Source organism: Pocillopora damicornis, chromosome 4, assembly GCF_964200805.1.
Source record: "Pocillopora damicornis chromosome 4, jaPocDami1.2, whole genome shotgun sequence".
Taxonomy (NCBI): Eukaryota; Metazoa; Cnidaria; class Anthozoa; order Scleractinia; family Pocilloporidae; genus Pocillopora; species Pocillopora damicornis.
This window is the reverse complement of record NC_142673.1, coordinates 22,773,826-22,795,749: the sequence shown is the minus strand read 5'-3', so window position 1 is coordinate 22,795,749 and position 21,924 is coordinate 22,773,826. Positions and strand designations below refer to the sequence as shown.

The following is a 21,924-nucleotide window of genomic DNA, read 5'->3' as shown; positions in this document are numbered from 1 at the left end:
ATCGAGAAATGTCGTGAATAGTCCTAGTTGAGGGTGATGTAATCTTGTTTGAACCTGCTGTAATCTTCTCTCTGCAGGGACGTCCAGGGAACCCCGGTGAGAAGGGATCCCAGGGAGATCCAGGAGCCCCGGTAAGGAACACATCGTTTTCTTTACTTAATACGCGTCCGGCAGTACTGAATAGGGAAAAGATAAATGACAACAATAATTTTAAAAAAAACATAGAAATTGCTTAATTACGTGATCACTCCGATATTTTTTTATAGTCATTGCCTAGAGCCCTAGTCGAGTTATTTCTACCTCACAATGACTCGTAAGCTTAGTGTTATCCTCTGCATTTAAGTTTGGTTTCTCCAAGTAAAGAGGCGCAATGACGGCGAGTTATTTGGCAAGCGATATATCAAGTAGCTGCACATGGTGAATAAAGACGCTATCCGCGCTTTCCTGAAAGAGAAGAATTATCATAAAGAACGAATTTCCATAAATAATGGAGAAAGTAAAGCACTGATTAAGTAACTGTGCGAACATCTCCCATGAAGACGTTTGGGTAATTTCGTACCCAGACCTTCCACGATCAAAAAAGCGGTTGTACATTTCAGTTACACGGTAGGATCTGGGTAAGAGATTAGCCGTCGGGTCTCATCGTTCATGGATCATGCTTTTCTGGGTCAACGTTTTTACAATCTAGTGTATGTAATTTAAGCATTACACCGCAGTTTCTATTGGTTTTCCAATAACCCCTACGTAGGATGTTGGAAAAACACAAGGAAAGTCCCGAGCTTCTCCTAACATCCCAAGTGGGTTATTTCGCCGGTAAACCGCTGGAAAGTGTGGTCTATAGCATTTTATGATATAACCAAGGTTTTACCAGTGCAATAAGCGATATATTTTGACCAATCAGGGCAATCGTAGTATCTCAGTAGTGATAGCTGCGGTGCGATCATGAGCCCTCTTTAGTGTTTGGAATACTACTATCCTGCATTGGACAACACAAACATAATTTGCGTTTTTTGATGTTTTAATCCGATAGCATCCACTGACAACTTTAACAATAGAAAATTGTATTAACCCTTTGTATACCAAGGGGGTGGTATTTATTTGTCACAAAAATGACAAAAAGCCTCAAAATTCGCCCAAAAACAAGCTCGATGGAAGAAATCCTCGAAAAAACTAATTAACGACTTTATGTAATTTACATTGAAATGTAGTATTAGTTTCCAGCCCCTCAAAGTGCTCTTTTCAGGCCGCCCGAATGGGGTCTGTATTTAAGTGGCCATATATGGCCACTTGGTACGCAAAGGGTTAATCCATGTCACATTTTCTTAGGGCTGATTGAGCCAAAAACTAACCGTTTAGCTGCTTTTGTCCTGATTTTGTTTCACAGGGCTTACCTGGTAACCAAGGCAACCGAGGTCCACCTGGTAGACCGGGAAAACCGGTAAGCTGTAAATGATACGTGAATATTTTTCTCTCTGTCGAAAGTAATCAGGGAATGCAATGGTTTTCCTAAACTTCTTTTTTTATTGGTCGGTGAATCTTGTGTAATCAGATGAAAATCTAAAACCGATAGCGCCTTGTTCATGTGAGTATTACCACGCCTCGGGCACGCTTTGAGTTCTGATTGGTTCTTTGTATTATCTATGGTTACTCTGATTGGCTTTCGTCACCAGTTGGCACGTTTTGAGCTCTGATTGGTTCTTTGTAATATCTATCGTTACTCTGATTGGCTGTCGTCGCTAGTTTGCTTTAGTTTTTCAACATTTGTCTAATAACGTAGATCGTGACTTATCGACTTCGCCGTTGACTCTACTGATGGATAATAATTAGATTCTGTTGTTGAACGCCACGCGACATTTAGGGATGGCTCCAATTGCCTATCCTTATTCTAACCCAGGCTCTCCGTGTAAATGACACCAGAGACCTTTAGCAAACCACGACGGCGACGGCAACGAGGACGTGGCAAAGTAAAAGATCTAATTAGCAGAACAATAGCTCAATACGTGCTTTTCAAAATTGTGTACATCTCTTAGCCGTCCTCTGTAAAATGACAACATGATATCATCAAAATTTGCGTGGTCCAAGAAAGGAAACCCCAACGGCAAATTATTTAAGTTTCCATTTGGAACTCAACGCCGCTCTCATACGTTTTGCTGAGGTTAACTTGCGGAAGGTAAACACATCGAGTCATTCGCGAAATTCCAACGAAAAATATATATTTATTTTTAAGTCGACGTCTTCCTTGGCGTTGCCGTCCTAACTGCAAAAAGTCCCTATTCTTTCGACAGCGCAGGAATGAGAAACTATTTCCGCAAGATCACTGAGAGTAATCGAAATGATTCGACCAAAGCATCAATATCCAATAAAGGAGTTAACTTCTCAGTCGCATTTATTGTATTGTGGCTCAACACCGACCTTAACCTCGCCTTTTTTAAACAAAAATATTTGTTTCTTTTCAGGGTCCCCAAGGACCGGACGGACCAAGAGGTACCCCCGGAGTTATGGGAGAAAAGGTAGGAGGGAGGGCTCGCGAACTTGAAAATTCAGGGTTACTGAATGGACGTAACACATGAAATGATTAACCATGACGCTCTGACAAGCATGTAACTTTTATAAAACTAAGACTATAGCGTGCTGTAACTATACTGCTGTGTGCTTCACTATTTCAGGGAGACAGAGGAATTGAAGGAATGGCGGGAATGACGGGCCACAAAGGACCACGGGTAACGTGAACATTTCGATTACCAGCTGAAGTTTTGTGTTCAATAAAACTTTTGACAAATTTCCCCAAGTTTTGAGATGTTTCGACATAAAACCATGAGAAAGGTTACGCTTAGGTCTCCATTATTAGCGATGTTGGACGCGCATTTTTACGCCCGCGAGAAGATTAGAGACGGGTTTGGGAGAGGTTTGCCAGGAGCCTGGCACTGGTAATTTTCAGTGCTTGACTCTCGCCGGTGCGTGATGCTTAATGCTTCATTAGTTCTCTCGGGCTAAGAAACGCCTTGGCTGAAGCGTTATAATGTGGTTCTGTTCGCTGGCCAGGTTACGCATGATGCTATCGGCAAACGGCAGAACTTGTTGCCGTTAGCCTTTTTTCAGCCGTTTTTATGCCACAGTGAAAATACCGTTACTGTTAACATCATTCTTAAAAACTTGCTATCACATCGTGTCTATTTCTTGATATCTCAAAGCAACGATTAACACTTTACCCTGGAAGAACTTGAATAAATTTCAGTGGTTATGGTTACTTTTTTACGCTATGAAAAAATACTTTGAATATAGTCAGAGCTATGTACTAAACAAGATAGTTGTAAGGAATGCATAGCTCAAAATTCGCTGAAACCGAATACGCAGTGATACAAGAAACTTCGAAGTAATTTGCGTTTTGAATAAAGTTTCATACTCTTCAGTTCGACAAGGACTCTTGTACATGAAACGATCTTGTAGAGGTGAAAAAAAGAGATGTATAGATCTGAATATTTTAACGAGCCGTACATCAGATTTTTAAAAGGAACTAAATCGCGAACATGCAGAGATTAAAAGATGATGAAAAGATTCGAAACAGAAATGGAACAGCGGTGGATAACGATGGGAAGACGTCCTGAAACATTAGTCTTAATTTTTCATACTTAAGATATAAGCAAACTGTAAAGCACTCCATAAGAGTTTTAAGTTTATTGATCGTCAGCACTAGTATGTGTAGAAAATGGTCTCTCAAGCGGCTGAAACTCGAGCAGTGTAATAGCAAACTACAAAATTTCATAAAAGCATATTTGATAAGAATATGAACCACATTCATGTAAAGTTTATATTTTTCCTAGGGTCTACCAGGCATGCGAGGAGAAAAAGGCGACAAAGGTGAAGCTGGTGAAAGAGTAAGTGCCTTTCATACCTAGATATGGCTGCGTCTCCTCTTGTTGTTTTTCTCTTCTTTCATTTTCTTTTCTTCTTATGAATTGTTCATCTATCCATCAGTCTGTCTTCCCGTCCTTTCGTTACTCGTCCTTTCGTTACTCGTTTCTGCCAGTCACGTGGTCGATCGGTCGGACAGTCAGTCGGTCGGTTGGTCGGGCTATTGATCGGTCAGTCAGTCTGTCGGTCGGTTAGTCGGTCGATCGATCTGTGAGTTAGTCGGTCGATCGATCTGTGAGTCAGTCGGTCAGACAGTCAGTCGGTTGGTTGGTCAATCAATCGATTGGTTGGTCAGTCAGTTGGTTGGTTGGTCAATCGGTCCGTTGGTTGGTCAATCAGTCGGTCGGTGGGTCGGGCGATCGATCGGTCAACCAATCTGTCAGACAGTCAGTAAGTTGATTGGTTAGTAGTTGGTCGGTTGTTCGGTCAATCTATCGGTCGGTCATTTAGTGTTAACAACTGGGTTGAAAACGTAAATTAGCCACCGTAAAGAGTAAAAAAGCTGACGTTTCGAGCGTTAGCCCTTCGTCAGAGCGATGGCGAAGGGCTAACGCTCGAAACGTCAGCTTTTTTACTCTTTACGGTGGCTAATTTACGTTTTCAACCCAGTTGTTAACACTAAATTACCTGCTTTACTCTCCCACCGACGCAGCACCACAGTTTCTTTAGAAACTTACCCCTTTATCGGTCGGTCAGTTGGGTCAATAGGTCACTCAGCCGGTAGTAAGTCGATCAGTACGTCAGCCAAGCGGTCGATCGGTAAGTTTGTCAATTAGTCCATCCGCAATTCGATCTGACCCCTCCTTAGTCCTATTCAGTGAAAAATGAGATTCTGAAATAACAGTGTGCGATGCTCTGCATTCACTTATTAAGCTTTACTGTTTTACAGGGCGATGGTGGCACACCAGGGCAAGCTGGAATGCAAGGTGAACGGGTAAGTATTATCACTGATAGTATCCCACCAAGTATCCCACTATTTCGTCTTTGTTCTCGACAGATCTGTTTCTGTTGTGTGTAATAACAAATGGTGGGACCAACGGTAAGAATATAAGTCAAAATAAATTAGTATCAAAAAATGGAAAATTTAGACTTCATTAGTAACGAGGACTTGTCGCCGTTAACAGACCAAGAGTTGTAAACTATTGAAAAGAAAAAGAAATCGTTGTTCTGGACTCATAAGTCCATTTTAGTACCTTATCACGTTACACATAGCAAGTTGTTTGCTGGTTCGTGACTCATCATCACTTGCGGCTAAAATAAGCAATATAATGTCTATTTTTCGAAGATTATAGTCAATTGACCAAAATGTTGCCTCTTGTGTACACACTGATTAATACTGTGATTGGTCAAAATTGTCAATAAAGCCACTCGTTCCAATCCACATCAATTCCACTACTATATCCCAGATTCTCTCACTAAAAGGCAAAATGGCGACTCAGTCAGCCCTAACTTTGAACGTTCTCAATGTAACGGTAACGCTGGTAGGGGTAGATGATCAAGAAAGAAGGTAATCACCGATCCTAGGGTCTCTAAAGTAATTTTCTGGAGAAGATTAGTAGTTTTTGCAAGCATAAAATCTATGTTTTTATCACGCATCGTTGGTAAAAGTTTCTCAAGGCGTGTACATACACTTAGTTGGCGATCGAGGAACAAACACAATTTGAACGATATTTCTTGGTTTTATTCAAACTTTAATTTTTGTATCACGTGATTACTCTATCTTGTTTGACAACTCTTTGTGGATTTATAAAAATTTAACCATAGAGTTTAACAAAATTAAAGTTGATTAAATTGTTTTCATTCCAGGGACCCCAAGGAGAACCAGGAGAACGGGGACCGCCAGGGCCGAGAGGATTGCAGGTAAGTATCGGCAAAAAACACCTTCACGGGTTTTTCAACTAATTAACTTTGTATAAACAAGTTAGTTGAAGTCCTTCAACACTACTCTAGTTCAGTGAAATAAGTAAAGCTGTGAATTTTGAGAGTGATCTGATAACTCTACAAAGTTGCAAAATGGAGAAAGTTGCAAAAGTTTAGACCTTTTCTATAGTAAGGAGGGGGTGCGGGTGAGGGGAAAAAACCTTGTTCCCACCATACAAAGTTCTTTGTCAGTTTGCAACACGTTATCATCATACTTGGCAGTTTTACTTATTTCGCTGAGCTCTTTCCAGCTGCATCTATAGATTTTCTTTCAATGGTGCATGTAAAAATTTTAAAAATTGCAAATAGGTCTATTTGAGGTGATTGGTTGTCATGAGACAGAGCCTTCGAGGCTAACTCTGTTACATTTTTACTTTATCCCTTAATTCATAATATCAACAGGGAGGTACAGGAGAGCGAGGTCCACCAGGACCCTCTGGATCACCGGTAAGGAAATAAGTAAACAATGGTCTTCATTTGGTATGAAAATAGGCTGAGATATTTGTCTACAAACATAACCTGTTCTAATAAGCAGACAGTTCTGTAAGAACAGTGCCAGTATTATCCATCAAAAAATTTTATACAATATGCAGGATAAAGCATTAAACAAGTTTTCCCTCAAAAACATCCACATGCAAGGGATGGCAACTCTTCCAGACTTGATCCTTCTCCTTTGGCTTTTTTGTCAAATGATTCTTCTTCTGATGCCAAAGATTCAGTAATGAAAGTAATATATCTTGTCTTGAACATTTTTCTTGTAACAAGATTAATCAATACCTTGTAGTGGAAAGGAAAAAAGATTTTGCACATATTCATTAGGGTGACCTCGAATATCACCCTAAGAAATTATCATGAATCTGATTCACAAGCAATACACACAACATATGGTTAAAAGAAAAGAAATTACCAGTTTTGGTCTTGTCAATATTGAGTGTACAGTTTTTTTTAGTGTTGACATGAAAAAGTTAGTAAAAATTCGTAAGATGTATGGTGAAATAAAGATTAGTTGAGTATCAGTGAAGGGTGTGCATGGAATTTTGGTGTGCATAATCTAACTTTCCTTCTTACCAAAGAAGTCTTGGTCTGATGTTTATTAGTTGAACTCAAACATGAGGGGTCCATAATCAGTCTGTAGCCAGGTCATTGTATTGCATCACATTGTGGGCAAAATACTGAACCCTTGAAGTGTCTCTCTCAACTCAGGTTTAATCTGGAATGGATTAGCACCCTTTTCAGAGGGAGCAGCGATATTCCCAGTAGCTTTGCATTGAAGAAAATAGATTATGCTCCAATGCTGTGGACCTATTGGCTTGAAACCAGACTTACTTTCTTTGTTTTTCCACCTTCCTACTTAGGGTCCCCCAGGTGCTATAGGAATTCAAGGTGTGCAAGGCATGAGAGGACCCTCGGTAATAATAAAATAAAGCTACATAATATTCTGACATTTTAGATATGTTCATTTAAACTAAAAGCTTAATAGAATGTGCACAATGGATGAGAATCAATGGAATTGTTGTTAGAATGGACACTTCTCACTGCTGAAGCCCAGGTTTGCATTCTTGGATATGTGATCAAATGTGGGTCAAGTTGGCTCTAATCTCAGTGGTTAATGCTTTTTCTCTGAGTTCATGGATTCACAATTCTCCACAAAAACCATACAGCCAATTCAAATTTGACAAGGAAACAGTGGAGGATTTCAGAGCTACCCTGTTCATATGCCATTTCTAAAATCCAATTTTATTTTGATTATTTTGAAGCTTGTTTTCATTTAATAAGACATATATTCAGAATGAAGGGTCTTTTTTTTTTGGAGGAGCTGGGAGAAAATCAGTGTGAAATACCATAAAAACTGGATGTGGATCAAACTGAAGGAGACTCTAGATACTGATGTCCATATTCATGTTTAACCTTCTTCTGTTTTGGTACAATTATATTTTTGTCAAAAGTAATATTCAATAAACCAGTATTCAATTTTCTCTTTTTTCTTTTCAAGGGACCTCCTGGTATTCCGGGTCCCCCAGGGCCTATGGGACCTAAGGTATGTCGCATAGCACTTCCAACCTTTTTCTTTCTAATACTAATGTGGGAATTACTTTTATTGGAGATAATTTGTCATTCATGTACCACAGTATATAATCCTTATTTACTATCTTTAGGGTGAGGCTGGAAAAGTTGGTATGCCTGGTTTCCCAGGTACTGATGGTGTGCCAGTAAGTAGAGAGAGAGAGTTATTTTGACTTATAACTAGTACATGTAACCTCCTATTAAAATACATATAATGTATTTTTATTGTGGTTATGGAAAACAGCAATTGATGGCCTACCTAAAACGCAGTTATTCACTGAAGAAATAAATAAAACCCATTTGCTGCAATTAAATATAAAATTTTCACATATGACCTTATGGTTGCATGAATTCTTTGTTATTGTCAACTTTAGCCAATGTGGTAATTAAACAAACTATTTTATTTCAGCTTTATGATTTTAAATGTTCAGTTAATAAACTTTGCATGAAGATGAGCACAGGCTTTGAGGAGTATGTACTGACTTCTTGTGGGGTAAATCTAATCCTCTGACTATATTATAGGGATACCCTGGCATTGAAGGACCACCTGGACCCAAAGGCGACAGAGTAAGTCAGATTTAATGTAACATGCTATAGTTTTCAGCAAAAGCTCTAAAGTTTTTGATCAGGGGGGAGAGAGGTTCATTAATTTTTTTTTTTTTTTTTTTTTTTTTTTAACATTAACCTCTTCTCTATTAGTATTTATAAAGAAGATAGCTTTTTACAGCATTTTAAGTATCTGAAATTATCAAACAACCCATTAACACCTTAGTCTAAGCTTGTGGATTGTAAAGTTCTTCAAGTTAACACGTTTTTAGTTGACTGAGTGCATATGTTTGTAATTTTATCACAAAGCACCATAAATTATTTTTATTAAATTTTTCACCCTTGTCATGCACCCTTTTTAAGTTTTCAACATTACAGAATTTGTTGTGTTTCTATTTAAGTTTAATTTTATCAATGTTTTGATTGATATACTCAATGGATGTATTTCCCAGGGTGCACCAGGAGTTAGAGGACCACAAGGCTACCCAGGCCTCCCTGGGCCAAAGGTGTGGTACAGTGATACAGCTCAAGGATATTTTCTATTTACAATAGGCATTTTCATCTTTCTACTCTGACACATTTTAAACAATTCATTCCCTTCAATATGACATACTTCAAATTCACATTCTAGGTTAATTTTCTAACTTAATTTTGAACCAAAAGCTTAATTTTGAGAAATCTTGTATCATAATCTATAACTTATCTTTGCATTTGTCATTGACCAATCAGAAATTAAATTCTTTGTTGGACTTGAGATTTTAACCAATATATTTCATTGTATTTTTTTTGGCCTTTGGCACTCAATCTTTAAGTGTGCTTTAAATGACAAAATTAGCCATTTAATGATAAAAGAATGCTTATTTTTTGCACAGGGGAGCAGAGGAAAACGAGGTCCAGAAGGAGAGAAGGGTGAAGAGGTTTGTATTTCCTATTTTGCATTTATATTATAAACCTGTAGACCAGGGGTGTTGGCTTTCATCAATTTTATTTTGATTCAGCTCTCTAGATTGATTTTACATCATAGACCAGCAAGATTATATTTCACGAAACCAATCTAGCCTCATGATAAATCTTCTGTTTTGCTTAGCTGTGCATTTAATGAAGAAAAACTGTCAGCACAAGTATTTTTTCAAAGGGATTTTAACCTGTTATTCCTGATTAACTGCTTCTGCTGTAGAGTTTTAATTAGTGCAAAGAAAATTTAATGATAACATAGCTTGGGAGAAATAGAGATTGATTCTTAGGTGTGAATATAACTGTCTCAAAAGGAAGCTGAAATCTCACTTAAACACACTAATGTCTACAAATAGGGCTTTTCTTGGGTATGGAAATCCTTGTAAAACACCAAAGTTTATTCAGTAAAAGTGATAGCTTCAGAGTATGTGAATCACAGGTACTAATGAAATGCATAGGAGCAACACTCATCCATCAAACTGAATACCTTAGACTTATTGAGACTTGACCCTCATCTTCTTGTAATCAGCTGTCACATTGCACCTATTAATAATCTTCACAGGGACTAGCTGGATTTCCTGGTGCAAAAGGTGATGAGGGGCCAAAAGGAGAAGATGTAAGTGAAACAAAAAACTAACTGTTTTTGAATATAACCTACCCTGCGTGAATTCCTAGCTAGTTTTATGCACATGCAGCTAGCATTAAAATGGTTACTTTGACTTTTGAAATCTCTTCTCCCTCAGAGTTCCAGTCACCTTACCAAAGGCATTTTGATATACCCTAAGTACCATAATATGAACTCATATGAATTTGAGTTGAAAAGAACCATTCAGTTATTCCTTGAGAAGTAAGGTTTATCCCAGGACTTTGCTTAAACTGCTGTAAGTTGTGATTACTGTAATCATCGTCTTCCTTGTAGGGTGCCTCAGGAGGAGTTGGTGTGCCAGGAGGTGAAGGACCTGAAGGGCCAAAGGTTTGTTTACCAGCTACCTCAGTGATCTGAATCATATTTCTTAGTCTTAATATATTGACAATCACTATCGACGGAAAATTTTTGAAGAGGACTGATTTCAAATTTTGAGAGGTTTCTCAAAAACAATGAGTTTACTCATGGCTTGAAACGTTAAAAAGCAAAATATACAGCTCTAATGACTGTTAGGTAAATCATTCAGTCCAAATACCTAGAAAGGCTGGTAGTCATCAACAAGCATGACCAGCACTGCACCCTTAAATGCCATAGGTAAAAAAAAGTGTTTACCTCTGATAATTGTAGGGTCGCAGTGGTATCCCAGGACCTTCAGGCCCCCCTGGACCTACAGGAGTAAAGGTATTGTTTATTATTGTTAGTTATTATTATTATTGATATAAGTTATTGTTTTCAAAACATTATGATTACATGTTATCACATTATGATCAGATCAGACTACTCTCCATATATAACTTAGTTTGAAACAAAAAGTTAATGGCAAGAACAGCCAATTTTATTACATTACCCCTTAACATTTATTGGCATTATTTTTTCAGGGAGAGAAAGGACCACAGGGAATGCCTGGGTACCCTGGTGAACCAGGAGAAAAGGTAGAGCAGACAAATCTTTAAGAGCTGTTCATCAGTAAATGGAACTGCTTTAAGCTCAATTAATAGGCAGTGATGTAGGGAATTGCTGGGAGCTGAAGAATGTACTTGACTATTAACAAAATTTTCCTAGGTTAAAAAAATTTAACACTGCACAAACTTTCGGTCGACACCGCCTTGAAATGACACTCAATTAGCTGCATTTCAGTGTGGTGTTTTGATCATCAACATGTGTTTTGGCTAAATCTGTTGAATATTGTGTTTCAATATATTTGATATTGCATAATGGGCAATATTAGCAAATTATAAAGGCTGTGTGTGTTGATATATCCTCATATATGTGTATTTTTTAATGACAGGGTAACACGGGTGCAACAGGGGCAAGAGGACGAGATGGATCAAAGGGAGTCAGGGTGAGTCTGTATGGGCTATGATGCTCTGCAAATAAATTAGGATGATTTTTCAAGACAAGAGACATGAGATGCATGGGACAAAACTCAAAAGTTTTTGTAAATTTTCCGTTATCGCCCCAACCCTGACAATATTTTAAATTCCAGATCCATGGTCAAAAGACTTGTCACACTCCTCTTACATTCATATTTCATGAGTTTGTGTTATTGTTGTTGTTTCTTTTGTAGGGGGATCCTGGACCACCAGGGCCGCAAGGAGGAAGAGGATCTAGGGTACAGCCAGGCTAAAAAGCCTACTCCTCTTTGTTCTCTTTAAAACACATCCATCACATTGTCTCATGAACCCACTGTTAAGTGTCATGGCAATAATGGTCACAGCCTGCCATGTTTTAGTGGAAGTGTTGAACATAAAGAAAAGATAACCTGAAATAAAACAAGAAGTCGGTGTCTGTAAAATAACAAAGAGTTAAAGGAAGCAATGTAAAGGGTCATTATAGTGCCACACCCTTTTTCCCTTTGGGCCCCCCTCTTCACCCCACACACCCTCATACTCTTTAATTTACATTATCCCTTTTTTTCTGTTGAATTATTGGGAACTTACAACCACGATGCCATAGGCATAAGTATTGCGAGTGATAGATAAATCCGTAAATTGTTGCACTAAGCCCCCATGATTTCAGTTGTTATAACTCACTTTGTTTACGTGTCCATAGGGTCCACGTGGTGCGCGGGGATCCCCCGGAACTCCTGGAACCAACGGGGCAAAGGTGAGTCATACTGGTTGAGTTTCATGATACTGGTACAACAATAATGATGACGATATCAACAGTTAAAATGCTAACAGTAAAAGGAATGATAAAAATCTTCTGAAACCACAGAGGTAACAAACCTGATTAAGTAACAATGATAGAGGGTAACTATTTTAAAGAATCTTGCCTACCAGAAAAAAGCGTCTTCAAAAATACGCTCACAACGCTAAGTTATAAGTTCTTTATAAATGGGAAATCTCGTGTTCGCGTCCATTTTATCACTGGTTGATGTTCCTTAATTAAACTCTTCCACGTTTTGTTTACACTGCGAACCTTCATTAAGGTATTCATCATGTATCTGTTGAAGGTACAATCTTAGCATTCGTAATTAGCACATTTTTTTTTAAATTCTAGACATATTCTTGCAGCTTCTTTCCATCATTGTTTCACCTTAAGCTCTTGAAGGGCGACACACTTAGAATATGAACTAATGCAAGGAGACATGTTTATTTTATCATCTTCATCTTTTAATTTTGTTGTTAGGGTGCTGCTGGTGAGCCTGGAGTACCTGGTGACCGCGGAAACCCGGTAAATAGAGATTATTCCATGGAAAATGTGCACGAACGATTTTAATTCACGAGTTGTGAAGCATAAAAAACGAACGAGTGAGCGCAGCAAACTAGTGAGTTTTTGATGCATTGCAACCAGTGAATAAAATTGTTCAAGCACTTTCCATGGTATGGTACTTTTATTTCATACATACTGAGATTTTTTCACATTTCAAAGATTGGAAGCGAACGACTGTGAAAATACACCGTTCGTCCAACCAGAGACACGAGCGATAGTACTTCATAGTGTAAACCTCAGTATCTGAAATAAGTAGTATTACAGGATTATGAAGTTACTTAAAAACAGCCTCGAGTGAATAAAATCACACAGGGGCAACAAGTTATGTTAATAAACGTATATGATTCGAGGATTTACGGTGCTGTAAAAAGTGACTGGGAAAATCTTAAGGAAGCTCTGTCACATTAATTTGAGTCAGTTTCTTTAACTTGCAAATTCAAGCGTAATTTCACTTGACCTGAAAGCTTCAAGAAATGCCGGAAACTTTTGCAAAGCATGTGTCTTGTCTATAGCTTGACGTCTTTGTCTTAATGAAACAGGGACCTCCGGGACCTCAAGGGGACCGAGGACAGGCAGGACCTCGTGGATCGATGGTAAGCCGTGTTTTGTTCACGTGATTCATCATAGGGCACTTAGAGTATAGAGTAATTTGAAAATATGTTTTTCATATCAGGGTATTCCAGGAAAAGCGGGCCTTCCAGGATTTCCTGGACCTCGTGGAGAAACGGTGAGATCCAAGTTTTGATAGAGACTTTTAGTTTATCTTGATCTTTCGCTCAAACTTTTAGTTCTCGCGATGTTTTTGATAATCTTTGGATTGAGTGCGTTTCTGTCGTGGGTTATAGGGACCTCAAGGAAAAATAGGGCCGCCAGGATCCCCCGGAATACCAGGTGGACGGGTAAGTTATTTTTAACATGTTCCGATGACAAAGAGGATCGAAAGAAAATTATCGGTTTAATTTAATCATGGCGAGGATTCCTTTCCTGTTATCACTTGACGATTTTTTTAGAGTAGATTATTGTCAATTTTGAAGTATATTAATGTTATAATTAATCCAGTATATAGGCATCGCTTTAGATAACAATTAAAATAGAAAAAGTCTTCAGTTTCCTAGGAGCCACTGAATGTCAAACCGAGAATTAGTCAAGAATTATTTGTATACTTCAGCGAGAATAGAAAGACCCGGAAAATTGGAGTCAAGTGGTTAAAAAGAGAATCCTTAGGAATCTGTTTCTGTAAACTGTTTGATATGAAGTAGGCTCATCAAAGTTGTCTAGCTTTTAAACTCTTGTCAAACACATAACCAATAATAATCCGACCATGCCAGGTGAGAATCCGTTGGACATTCGTTAAAAAACCGCTGTGAGTCATCAACTCACCGCTGTCTGCTTAGACTCATTTTTAACATCCTCTTATTGATTTAGGGTCCTGCAGGTGAAAGGGGAAGCTCAGGATCTAAAGGAGAACGTGGCCGACCGGTGAGAACACAATAACGCACTATCCCTCTGCCCGTGTTTGATATGATTCAAGAAGAGACATGATGAAAGTTGTGTGGATTCACGCACTACTCTCGATAATATCGTTATTTTTGTCGTATCTAGGGACCCCAAGGATCCACAGGAGACCCAGGGGAGCCTGGCAAGGATGGTTCAAAGGTGCATAACAGTTCTTTTTTTAACCTTCTAATCTTTGAGGGTTGACGGATTTATTTTTTTTTTCAGAAACGCCTGCAAAGCACTACGTAGTTATTTGCAAAAGTGGTATTAAGTAACCCTTTGGCTTTGTTCTGCCGTTTGAGATCTGCGTTTTCCTTTCTTTCGGATAAAACGAGTTATGTTGCATAAAACGTAAATCACACTTTCTTTTCTATTTATTTCGTTCTGTATTTTTCCTTATCAGGGAGAGCCTGGTAAATCAGGCGCGGACGGTAAGGACGGTACACAGGTGAGAGCTGAAATTTTCAAGTTCTCAGTTCTGGAGTAGAAGAGAAACATGATGGTCTTTTCCTTTCCATTACCATTCCGCTACTCTGGGAGGTGAAATGCTAACACTCAAACAATTGATTTTGCAATTTTTCTTTGGATCTGAGCATTTTTCTTGATTCTTTATATTTAGGGTCAGCCAGGAACACCAGGGCCGAAAGGTGCCATGGGACCGCCAGTAAGAAACAAGTTTTTAAAGAGATTGTCTATTTGTTAATTATCATAAGTGTTTTATTTTTTGAAAGTTGATTGGGAATGATTCTTGAAATTAAGCCTGAAACCCATAAGAGTGACTAGTGTCACCACTGATTATGAGACTGAAAGGAAATGATCTCCAACTGAAGAAATTCTTTCAGTATTTTTCCTTGTTAGTACCTAAGGAAATGTAAAGAGAACAGTATGGAAAATATGCATACTGATGTAAGGGAACAAGCCACCTTAAGATTATTATTTCTAAGGGTCATTTGGTTGTTTCCTCAGGGACCCGCTGGACTCAAAGGAGTAGAAGGACCGATCGGTCCGCCAGGAGCACAGGTAAAGCGATGAGTATTGGTCAGAGTTTCATTTTTTTTCTTATTACATCCACCAGCAGTGCAATTAAATCGTCCATATTTTTTCAGGGGCCTCAAGGAATGCGCGGACCACCCGGACAACCTGGACCCCAGGGTCCTATAGTGAGTTCCGCAAACATATTTTTAAGCATTTTCAATGCGTTCTCCATTATTATTCGAGCTACAGATTATTTTCATTTTTGATCTTGTAAGAGAACATCCTCTACATCCACTTTTATAATTTGGGATAGATGTACTTCGTATGTGTAATTACATGATTTCGAGTGCAATTTGCGATAAATAAGCGCGATTAAGTTTTTCAAATGCAAACAAAATTGCATGACACCGTGGGTCGAGTCCAATTTGTAGTCTTTGAAAAAATTTACGAGTTTACGAGTTTGTTTTCCTCTTTAGTTGATTTTACCTTGTGACATAGTTGACTGGTTCGCCCGCTTGCCTTTGCCTTGTTGCCTGAGTAGTCGGACTTCCCCCACTCTCTTTCCGGCTCTGTTAGGTATCGGTCTACGGCAGTAAACTGTGCACGAAAGCTATCACGCTCGTATTCTTGCCGGTTTTTCTTCCGAACTGTCACCTTAAACTCCTCGTGAAGTTTGTTCAGAGCCTCCGATTCATACTTTACAATTCCCAAGACTTCCAGACTTTAAGCCATATGTTTGCGCTTTTTGATGAATTTGTTTTTAAAATTCACCCTCAAACTCGGAATTAAAACGTTTTACTGTCCATTAATCTGTTCGCCATTTTGGTTTGTTGGTCTTTCGCGACTCTCCTGTCAATATATTTAATTTCAACTTTCTGCACTGTTTGAGATTAAATAAAAATTTATGCATGCATTTCATTATGAAATCAATGGAACTTTAACAATGATTATCAATCACGTGTCTTCTCGCAGGGGAGACCAGGTCGCCAAGGACCTCAAGGACCAGCTGGAGAGAAAGGAAGTAGGGTGAGTGCACGTGCGTAGCACTCAACTTCAATCCTCTATTCTGAATATCAAGTTAATTGCGCATGTCCTGAGTAACTGGTATTTGACGAGTTCGCGAGTCATACTCGCGCGTGACTTCTGGCATGGCAAACTATTAGGGTATTTAAAATTTGAAGCTTTCGCATGTTATCCTGTTAGGGAGAGGAAGGAGCTCGTGGAGAGCCTGGACCCGAGGGGAAATCTGGACTTCCGGTATGTAACGTTGACATGTTTCTGATCAGTAATGATATGCTGATGGATGTTTTATAATAGAATAGTTTTAGTTGTTAGGTAGAAAGAGATATTGTTCAGTGGTTCTTTCATCATTTGTACACAGTCCCTATGAGTTACTAAAACTTGCATCTCGTTACAGTAAGGCTACTGGTGAACGTTTTTGCTACAAACTGGACGCGTACCTGATTGTATTGAGCTGCATGAATTGATGCCGTTAGGGACTTTGCTTTAACCGTCTGCCAGCAAACACTTGACTGCGAGTAACTAATTATTTTCTTGTTTAGGGTAAACCTGGTGAGGAAGGACCAGCAGGCCCCCCTGGAGAGGAGGGTGAGAAGGTACGGGAAATGTTTACCTTTCTATTTCAAGAACTGCATTTAACGTGATTCCTCAGTTTTGCACCGCGCATCCTGTATTGCGCATTAAAATCACGTAATTAGGGGAATGAGCGTGCGTGTATTCCGAGAACGCAGTGTTGTTTTTCAATCCATGGACCAAGTAAAGAGGTACGATGATCTTTCGCTCTTTAACGAGCACGGTGACCTATATTTTTTTCATTGTATGATTTTGGGGAACAAATTATCCCTTTTAAATTGGGGAAATTAAGGAAAAATTCTTCGAAGGGAAAAAAAGATAAAGCTAAAAGCGTGCACGAAACCCATTACTCGAGGATGCAAATTATGACCTTTAAAGGAACCACTCGATGAACGTTTTGAGTCGATTTCGTTTAAATTTGCGTGATTTTCCCACAAATTATATATCAAATTGTTCCATACGCTCCAGACTTTCTACCTATTTAGTTTTTTTCAAGTGTTACTTTAAAAACCCTTGCTTCTAGCTGCAGCAAAATGTAACGTGAACCGATGAAATGACGCGCGTGATTAGTGCCAGAACAGGCATAAATGGTGTAATTTTGGCCCCATCATATGTCTCAAACAAGCACGATGACTCATTTTTTTTTATTGTATTTTCCTGGTATGCGTGTAAGGCTTTTTCGAAATAAAGGTTTTAATGAAAATGCGGTTCCTCTTTTTCATTTTTTAAGCTGGTCTTCTAGTAGGACAGACCTGTTACAAATTATTCGTTTGTTCAAGGACACGAGTTTTGAATTTTTTTCCCTTCAGGGTGACCAAGGAACGTCAGGCATACCAGGGAAGAAAGGAGGACAAGGACCAAAGGTCATTTATGACGTGTTTCATAAAATCGAACGTAAACCGCTTTTCGTTTAAGTGAGGTGAAATCAAAACCAAACTGACTGATTACAACGCCCATTAGCCTTTTAACTCCTGTGGGTGACCAAGACAGAGTTTCTCCTTACAATATCAATGCAATATCATGCAGACAAGTGATGAGAATAATGAAATTATCTGGGGATTAATAGTTGATCCAGTGCCAAATTCTCCGAACGGATTTCATTAGAATTGTAGGCAGACATTAAGAAGAATTACAAAAGAGATCTCGGGAATGAAACGGTTGATGTTCATGGCTTCGAGAGGTCAACTCAACAGCACCGTTTTTCACTATCAACAATAAAAGTTAATCAGAATGAACGGCAAAGTTTTTATTTCATCTAAAGAATGTAGACATTATTTGGAACTCAGTACGATTCATATACTCTCGAATTTGCGCCCGAAGCGTTTTTCAAAATTAGGTTTGGACAAGAATATTCCGAATCGCGGGTGAGAATTTACAACATTCACTGTGTACTGATTAATGCGGAAGCTAATCTTTAAGCTTCAAGTGCGCCTTAAGTGGTTATTTGCCAAACCCATCAACTGATATTACCTTACCTTTTCAGGGACCTCCAGGCCCCGCCGGACAAACTGGCCCACCGGGAAAAACTGGACCGCCTGTAAGTACCACAAACTGAGCAGAGAGCTTAAAGGCACTGTGCTACGAGTTTTGAAGTATGGAACGCATTTCGATTGAGCGTCGTTACACAAAAACCAATGAATTCAAAAGAGCCAATCAGAGCAAAGGAAAGTATCACAAGAAGCCAATGATAACTCAAAGTTAAAACAAGCAAACAGCCTAAAGCGCGGGAAAACGCGAGTGACCAAGTCAAGTAAAACCAAAGCAATCCCCGATTACTTTCGGGATTGAAAATTTCTCTGTGTTGTAAGATATTGGTTCTGTGAGATGGGAGAACCTTACAATAGTAAGAATGAGGATAGCAGTAACAAAAATAACGACAGATAAAGATGATTACAACAGGTTGGAAAATACGACTTTTGAGGTATTTGAGGTCACCTTTTGAAATATGCACAACAGATTTCAAGCGGTTTGTTTGTTATCTGTTGAAATTTTTCTCCATTTTCGTGCGTTCTCCATTCTATTTTCATTTTGGTTCAGTGGTACCTTTTTAAAAAATTTGTATATAATATGCTGCGCGACTTGTCTACCATGTCTCTCACCTTTGCAATTTAAACCGGTGCGGTTCGTTAATCAAGGATCGCTGTAAATTATAATATCACTGTAACTTTTTGATGACTTTGCGATGTTGTTAATCACTTATGCTTCTTTTTCTAAGTCACTTTTTTTTGTCCATAGGGCCCACCCGGTGAGATTGGACCCCAAGGGGCCACTGGTCCAAGGGGTGAGAAAGGGAGCGACGGAGGACGCGGACCACCCGGGCCTAGTGGATCTCCGGGAGTTCCGGTAGGAAACAAATCTTTGACTTCTCTTAGCGCCAGAGCTAAGGGTGAAATAGCAGTTAAAATTCAACGCAGTGAAAACGTTGTGGGTGTTTTTTCATGTATCATGATGTAAGGTATTGAATGATTTTTATTCCTACTTCGAAGGGCGTTCCTGGACCCAGAGGACTGAAAGGTGAAAGAGGACCCGGTGGTCCACAGGTATGTTCAAAAATTGTTGTCTCAGTCGTACGCGGAAGGGATTGTTGTGGATCACGTGTTTTTAATTTCTATAGTTTCGGTTGCGCATGCGTTTAAAGAACTTTCTAATTGAGTGTTGTAAACTCAGACTGTCGCAAACGGTACAGCCAATCCAAACAAAACCGGAAATGAGAAGCAACGAGAATGAGAACTCGAAGTAAGTACATGTAACCGACTTCAAGCGCGAGGAAACGTGGCTAATCAGATCGCGATTGTGTTAAGTAACACATCTGATTGGTTGAGAACATGGCGCGAATTTTCTATGCCAATCACATGGTAAAGTGAAGCTCAAAGCAACACAATCTTGGGTTAATTTTTTACAACTTTCAAGAAATCAGTTAGCTTTTCTTAAATCTGTTTTCTGTCCAAGGAGCGCCTTAATCGATAATTACAACGATAATGCAACTGATAATTCAGTTAACACATAAGATTTTAGTTGTGTTGACGTTAGAGTAAGAGATTCTGTGGCGCAAATTTCATTTTTTTGTGTCAAGTTATGACCAAGTACTTTGACTAGGATGTGCTCTCCTCTTTCCTAATGTTGTCTCAGTTGTCAGCAAAGCAAAAAAGGCTTACTTTGCGCTACATACCTTAACAATTAATATTTTGTTTAGAAAAACTGGCTTCTCAATCACTTAAATATTTTCCACCATAAAGGGACCTGATGGATTATTACTTTATTTACATCATGGTGCCGCGATAGTTTCATCATTGCGATGTAACTCATTCTAAATTTAGATTTTGAAAAGTTTGTTACATTGTTTGATGTCATTATTTCGTTGTTCTCATAGGGATCTACAGGATTACCAGGTCCTCGCGGCCCACCAGGACCGGCGGGAGCTAAGGTTAGTGACATCATTAAAGATATCATCCATACGTCAGGTTTATGTGGCCAAAAACTGTTACTTGTCCTAGTGTTTCAATGGTAACTCACTGAATAAGAGTGCGTTTGAGACAATGAAAACGTAACGACTTTGAACTCCACAGGGAGACCAAGGTGAACCTGGTGAAACCGGTACTGATGGGCGACCTGGAGAGAAGGTGAGTGGCTTCATTATCATCCCTTACAATGAAAACTCTTTTCTGTGGGATCTCTTTCTGCATTACATTTTTGGTATTTGAGATAACTTGGGTAGAATGTTATATGCTGTTCTAGAAGTGAATTTGGTTTCATAGGGAGATCAAGGGCCGAAAGGTGACGCAGGCGCCCCAGGGCAGCAAGGCCCACCGGTAAGCTTTTAATTTTATCTGTTTTCGTTTTGACATGTTTAAGAAACAATAAACCTCGTTTAGCCTGTTGCAGCTTACGTTCTCACGTGAATGCAATAAACTATCGAATGTCTTAGAGCCCGGTAGGTAAATAAAAATGCTCATATACGTATCAAGGACGGGGACTAGGAAGGCTGTAAAGGAAATTGTTTGAGGTTTTTAAAACCCTTTACACCCTGACAATGCAACGTCGTCGCTTTTCACCACTAGCTAGGTATGTTAATTCCTGGTTATTACACCACGTGAATTTCTTTTACAGGGCCGAGCTGGTCAAGCGGGATCAAAAGGCGACCGAGGGGACCCCGGTCCGCAGGTATGTTCAGATTGTGCAAATTTCTTTTTTTCTCCTTTTCATAAGTTTCTCAAAACAGTGTAGTCGATCAGGGCTGCATTATAAAAATTATTGAACGAGACGTTTTCCGTAAAGTAGAAGAGGAAGCCAAGCAACTGAGCAACTTTTTCTCTGGTTGAGCTGCATTCCTTTTCGTGTACTCGAGAATTAAACTCATGAAGCAGTATGGTTAGAGCAGTTTCAACATATTTTTTTTGTGTAAGAGTTGATGTAATAATGCTGAAAACAAGAGAAACGCGCTCCAGCCGGAGGCGAAGCTTTGGAGATGTAAGAACATGACCTTTGGTTGGTGAACACCGGGAACCCTCTAGAGGACTTGAAATTTGTGTTATATACTTTAATTGCGTTGCTTTCTTTGCTAGGGTCCCCCAGGACCACGAGGTCCCGCCGGCGCACCAGGACTCAAAGGACCAGTGGTGAGCATTTTTGAAATGTTGTGTATAATCAAGGCTATATAATACTGAGCTCTAAATTCTGGGTCATGATTTTAGGGTGCATCTGGACCCCCAGGACCTCAGGGCCCACCAGGGCCACAAGGTACTAAGGTAAGACTTTGGAACTGGCGTGATGTGGAGTTCTTGATATTGTGTAAACCATTTTCAGACAATCAACACTCTGTGAGGTGCGTTTATATGCAACATGTTTATGTACCTGCACTTTAACCCTACTCACGGAGAGAACCGTTATGAAGAATTACAGAATGTATTTGTTCATGTAAATGAGAGAGTTCCAATTTTTTTTTGTTTTCGTTTTTTTTTCTTTTAAAAGGGAGGTCCTGGTGCAGAGGGAAAGGACGGACAGCCAGGTCCCCCAGGAGCAAGAGTAAGTTTTCGTTTGATGGAAGATATGATTGTTTCATTTTTCTGGAACTTGTTGGATTTTTAATGAGACGTTGTGGCATC

General features: G+C 39.2%; 1 protein-coding gene across 1 annotated transcript in view; it reads left to right on the top strand.

Annotated features, from left to right (window-relative positions):
- The window catches only part of LOC113684372 (uncharacterized), a 39,855-nt gene that overhangs the window by 6,685 nt on the left and 11,246 nt on the right, over positions 1 to 21,924 (top strand). The window contains exons 10-54 of the mRNA XM_089204531.1: positions 78 to 131; positions 1,385 to 1,438; positions 2,457 to 2,510; positions 2,667 to 2,720; positions 3,822 to 3,875; positions 4,802 to 4,846; positions 5,719 to 5,772; positions 6,235 to 6,279; positions 7,188 to 7,241; positions 7,826 to 7,870; positions 7,989 to 8,042; positions 8,419 to 8,463; positions 8,895 to 8,948; positions 9,315 to 9,359; positions 9,959 to 10,012; positions 10,316 to 10,369; positions 10,670 to 10,723; positions 10,921 to 10,974; positions 11,331 to 11,384; positions 11,610 to 11,654; positions 12,095 to 12,148; positions 12,674 to 12,718; positions 13,297 to 13,350; positions 13,431 to 13,484; positions 13,603 to 13,656; positions 14,183 to 14,236; positions 14,360 to 14,413; positions 14,658 to 14,702; positions 14,874 to 14,918; positions 15,221 to 15,274; positions 15,361 to 15,414; positions 16,202 to 16,255; positions 16,433 to 16,486; positions 16,792 to 16,845; positions 17,632 to 17,685; positions 18,306 to 18,359; positions 19,058 to 19,165; positions 19,309 to 19,362; positions 20,193 to 20,246; positions 20,389 to 20,442; positions 20,578 to 20,631; positions 20,930 to 20,983; positions 21,385 to 21,438; positions 21,514 to 21,567; positions 21,791 to 21,844. Of these exons, the coding sequence (XP_089060657.1) occupies positions 78 to 131; positions 1,385 to 1,438; positions 2,457 to 2,510; positions 2,667 to 2,720; positions 3,822 to 3,875; positions 4,802 to 4,846; positions 5,719 to 5,772; positions 6,235 to 6,279; positions 7,188 to 7,241; positions 7,826 to 7,870; positions 7,989 to 8,042; positions 8,419 to 8,463; positions 8,895 to 8,948; positions 9,315 to 9,359; positions 9,959 to 10,012; positions 10,316 to 10,369; positions 10,670 to 10,723; positions 10,921 to 10,974; positions 11,331 to 11,384; positions 11,610 to 11,654; positions 12,095 to 12,148; positions 12,674 to 12,718; positions 13,297 to 13,350; positions 13,431 to 13,484; positions 13,603 to 13,656; positions 14,183 to 14,236; positions 14,360 to 14,413; positions 14,658 to 14,702; positions 14,874 to 14,918; positions 15,221 to 15,274; positions 15,361 to 15,414; positions 16,202 to 16,255; positions 16,433 to 16,486; positions 16,792 to 16,845; positions 17,632 to 17,685; positions 18,306 to 18,359; positions 19,058 to 19,165; positions 19,309 to 19,362; positions 20,193 to 20,246; positions 20,389 to 20,442; positions 20,578 to 20,631; positions 20,930 to 20,983; positions 21,385 to 21,438; positions 21,514 to 21,567; positions 21,791 to 21,844 (2,403 nt within the window). The remainder of the gene's footprint in view (positions 1 to 77; positions 132 to 1,384; positions 1,439 to 2,456; positions 2,511 to 2,666; positions 2,721 to 3,821; positions 3,876 to 4,801; positions 4,847 to 5,718; positions 5,773 to 6,234; positions 6,280 to 7,187; positions 7,242 to 7,825; positions 7,871 to 7,988; positions 8,043 to 8,418; positions 8,464 to 8,894; positions 8,949 to 9,314; positions 9,360 to 9,958; positions 10,013 to 10,315; positions 10,370 to 10,669; positions 10,724 to 10,920; positions 10,975 to 11,330; positions 11,385 to 11,609; positions 11,655 to 12,094; positions 12,149 to 12,673; positions 12,719 to 13,296; positions 13,351 to 13,430; positions 13,485 to 13,602; positions 13,657 to 14,182; positions 14,237 to 14,359; positions 14,414 to 14,657; positions 14,703 to 14,873; positions 14,919 to 15,220; positions 15,275 to 15,360; positions 15,415 to 16,201; positions 16,256 to 16,432; positions 16,487 to 16,791; positions 16,846 to 17,631; positions 17,686 to 18,305; positions 18,360 to 19,057; positions 19,166 to 19,308; positions 19,363 to 20,192; positions 20,247 to 20,388; positions 20,443 to 20,577; positions 20,632 to 20,929; positions 20,984 to 21,384; positions 21,439 to 21,513; positions 21,568 to 21,790; positions 21,845 to 21,924) is intronic.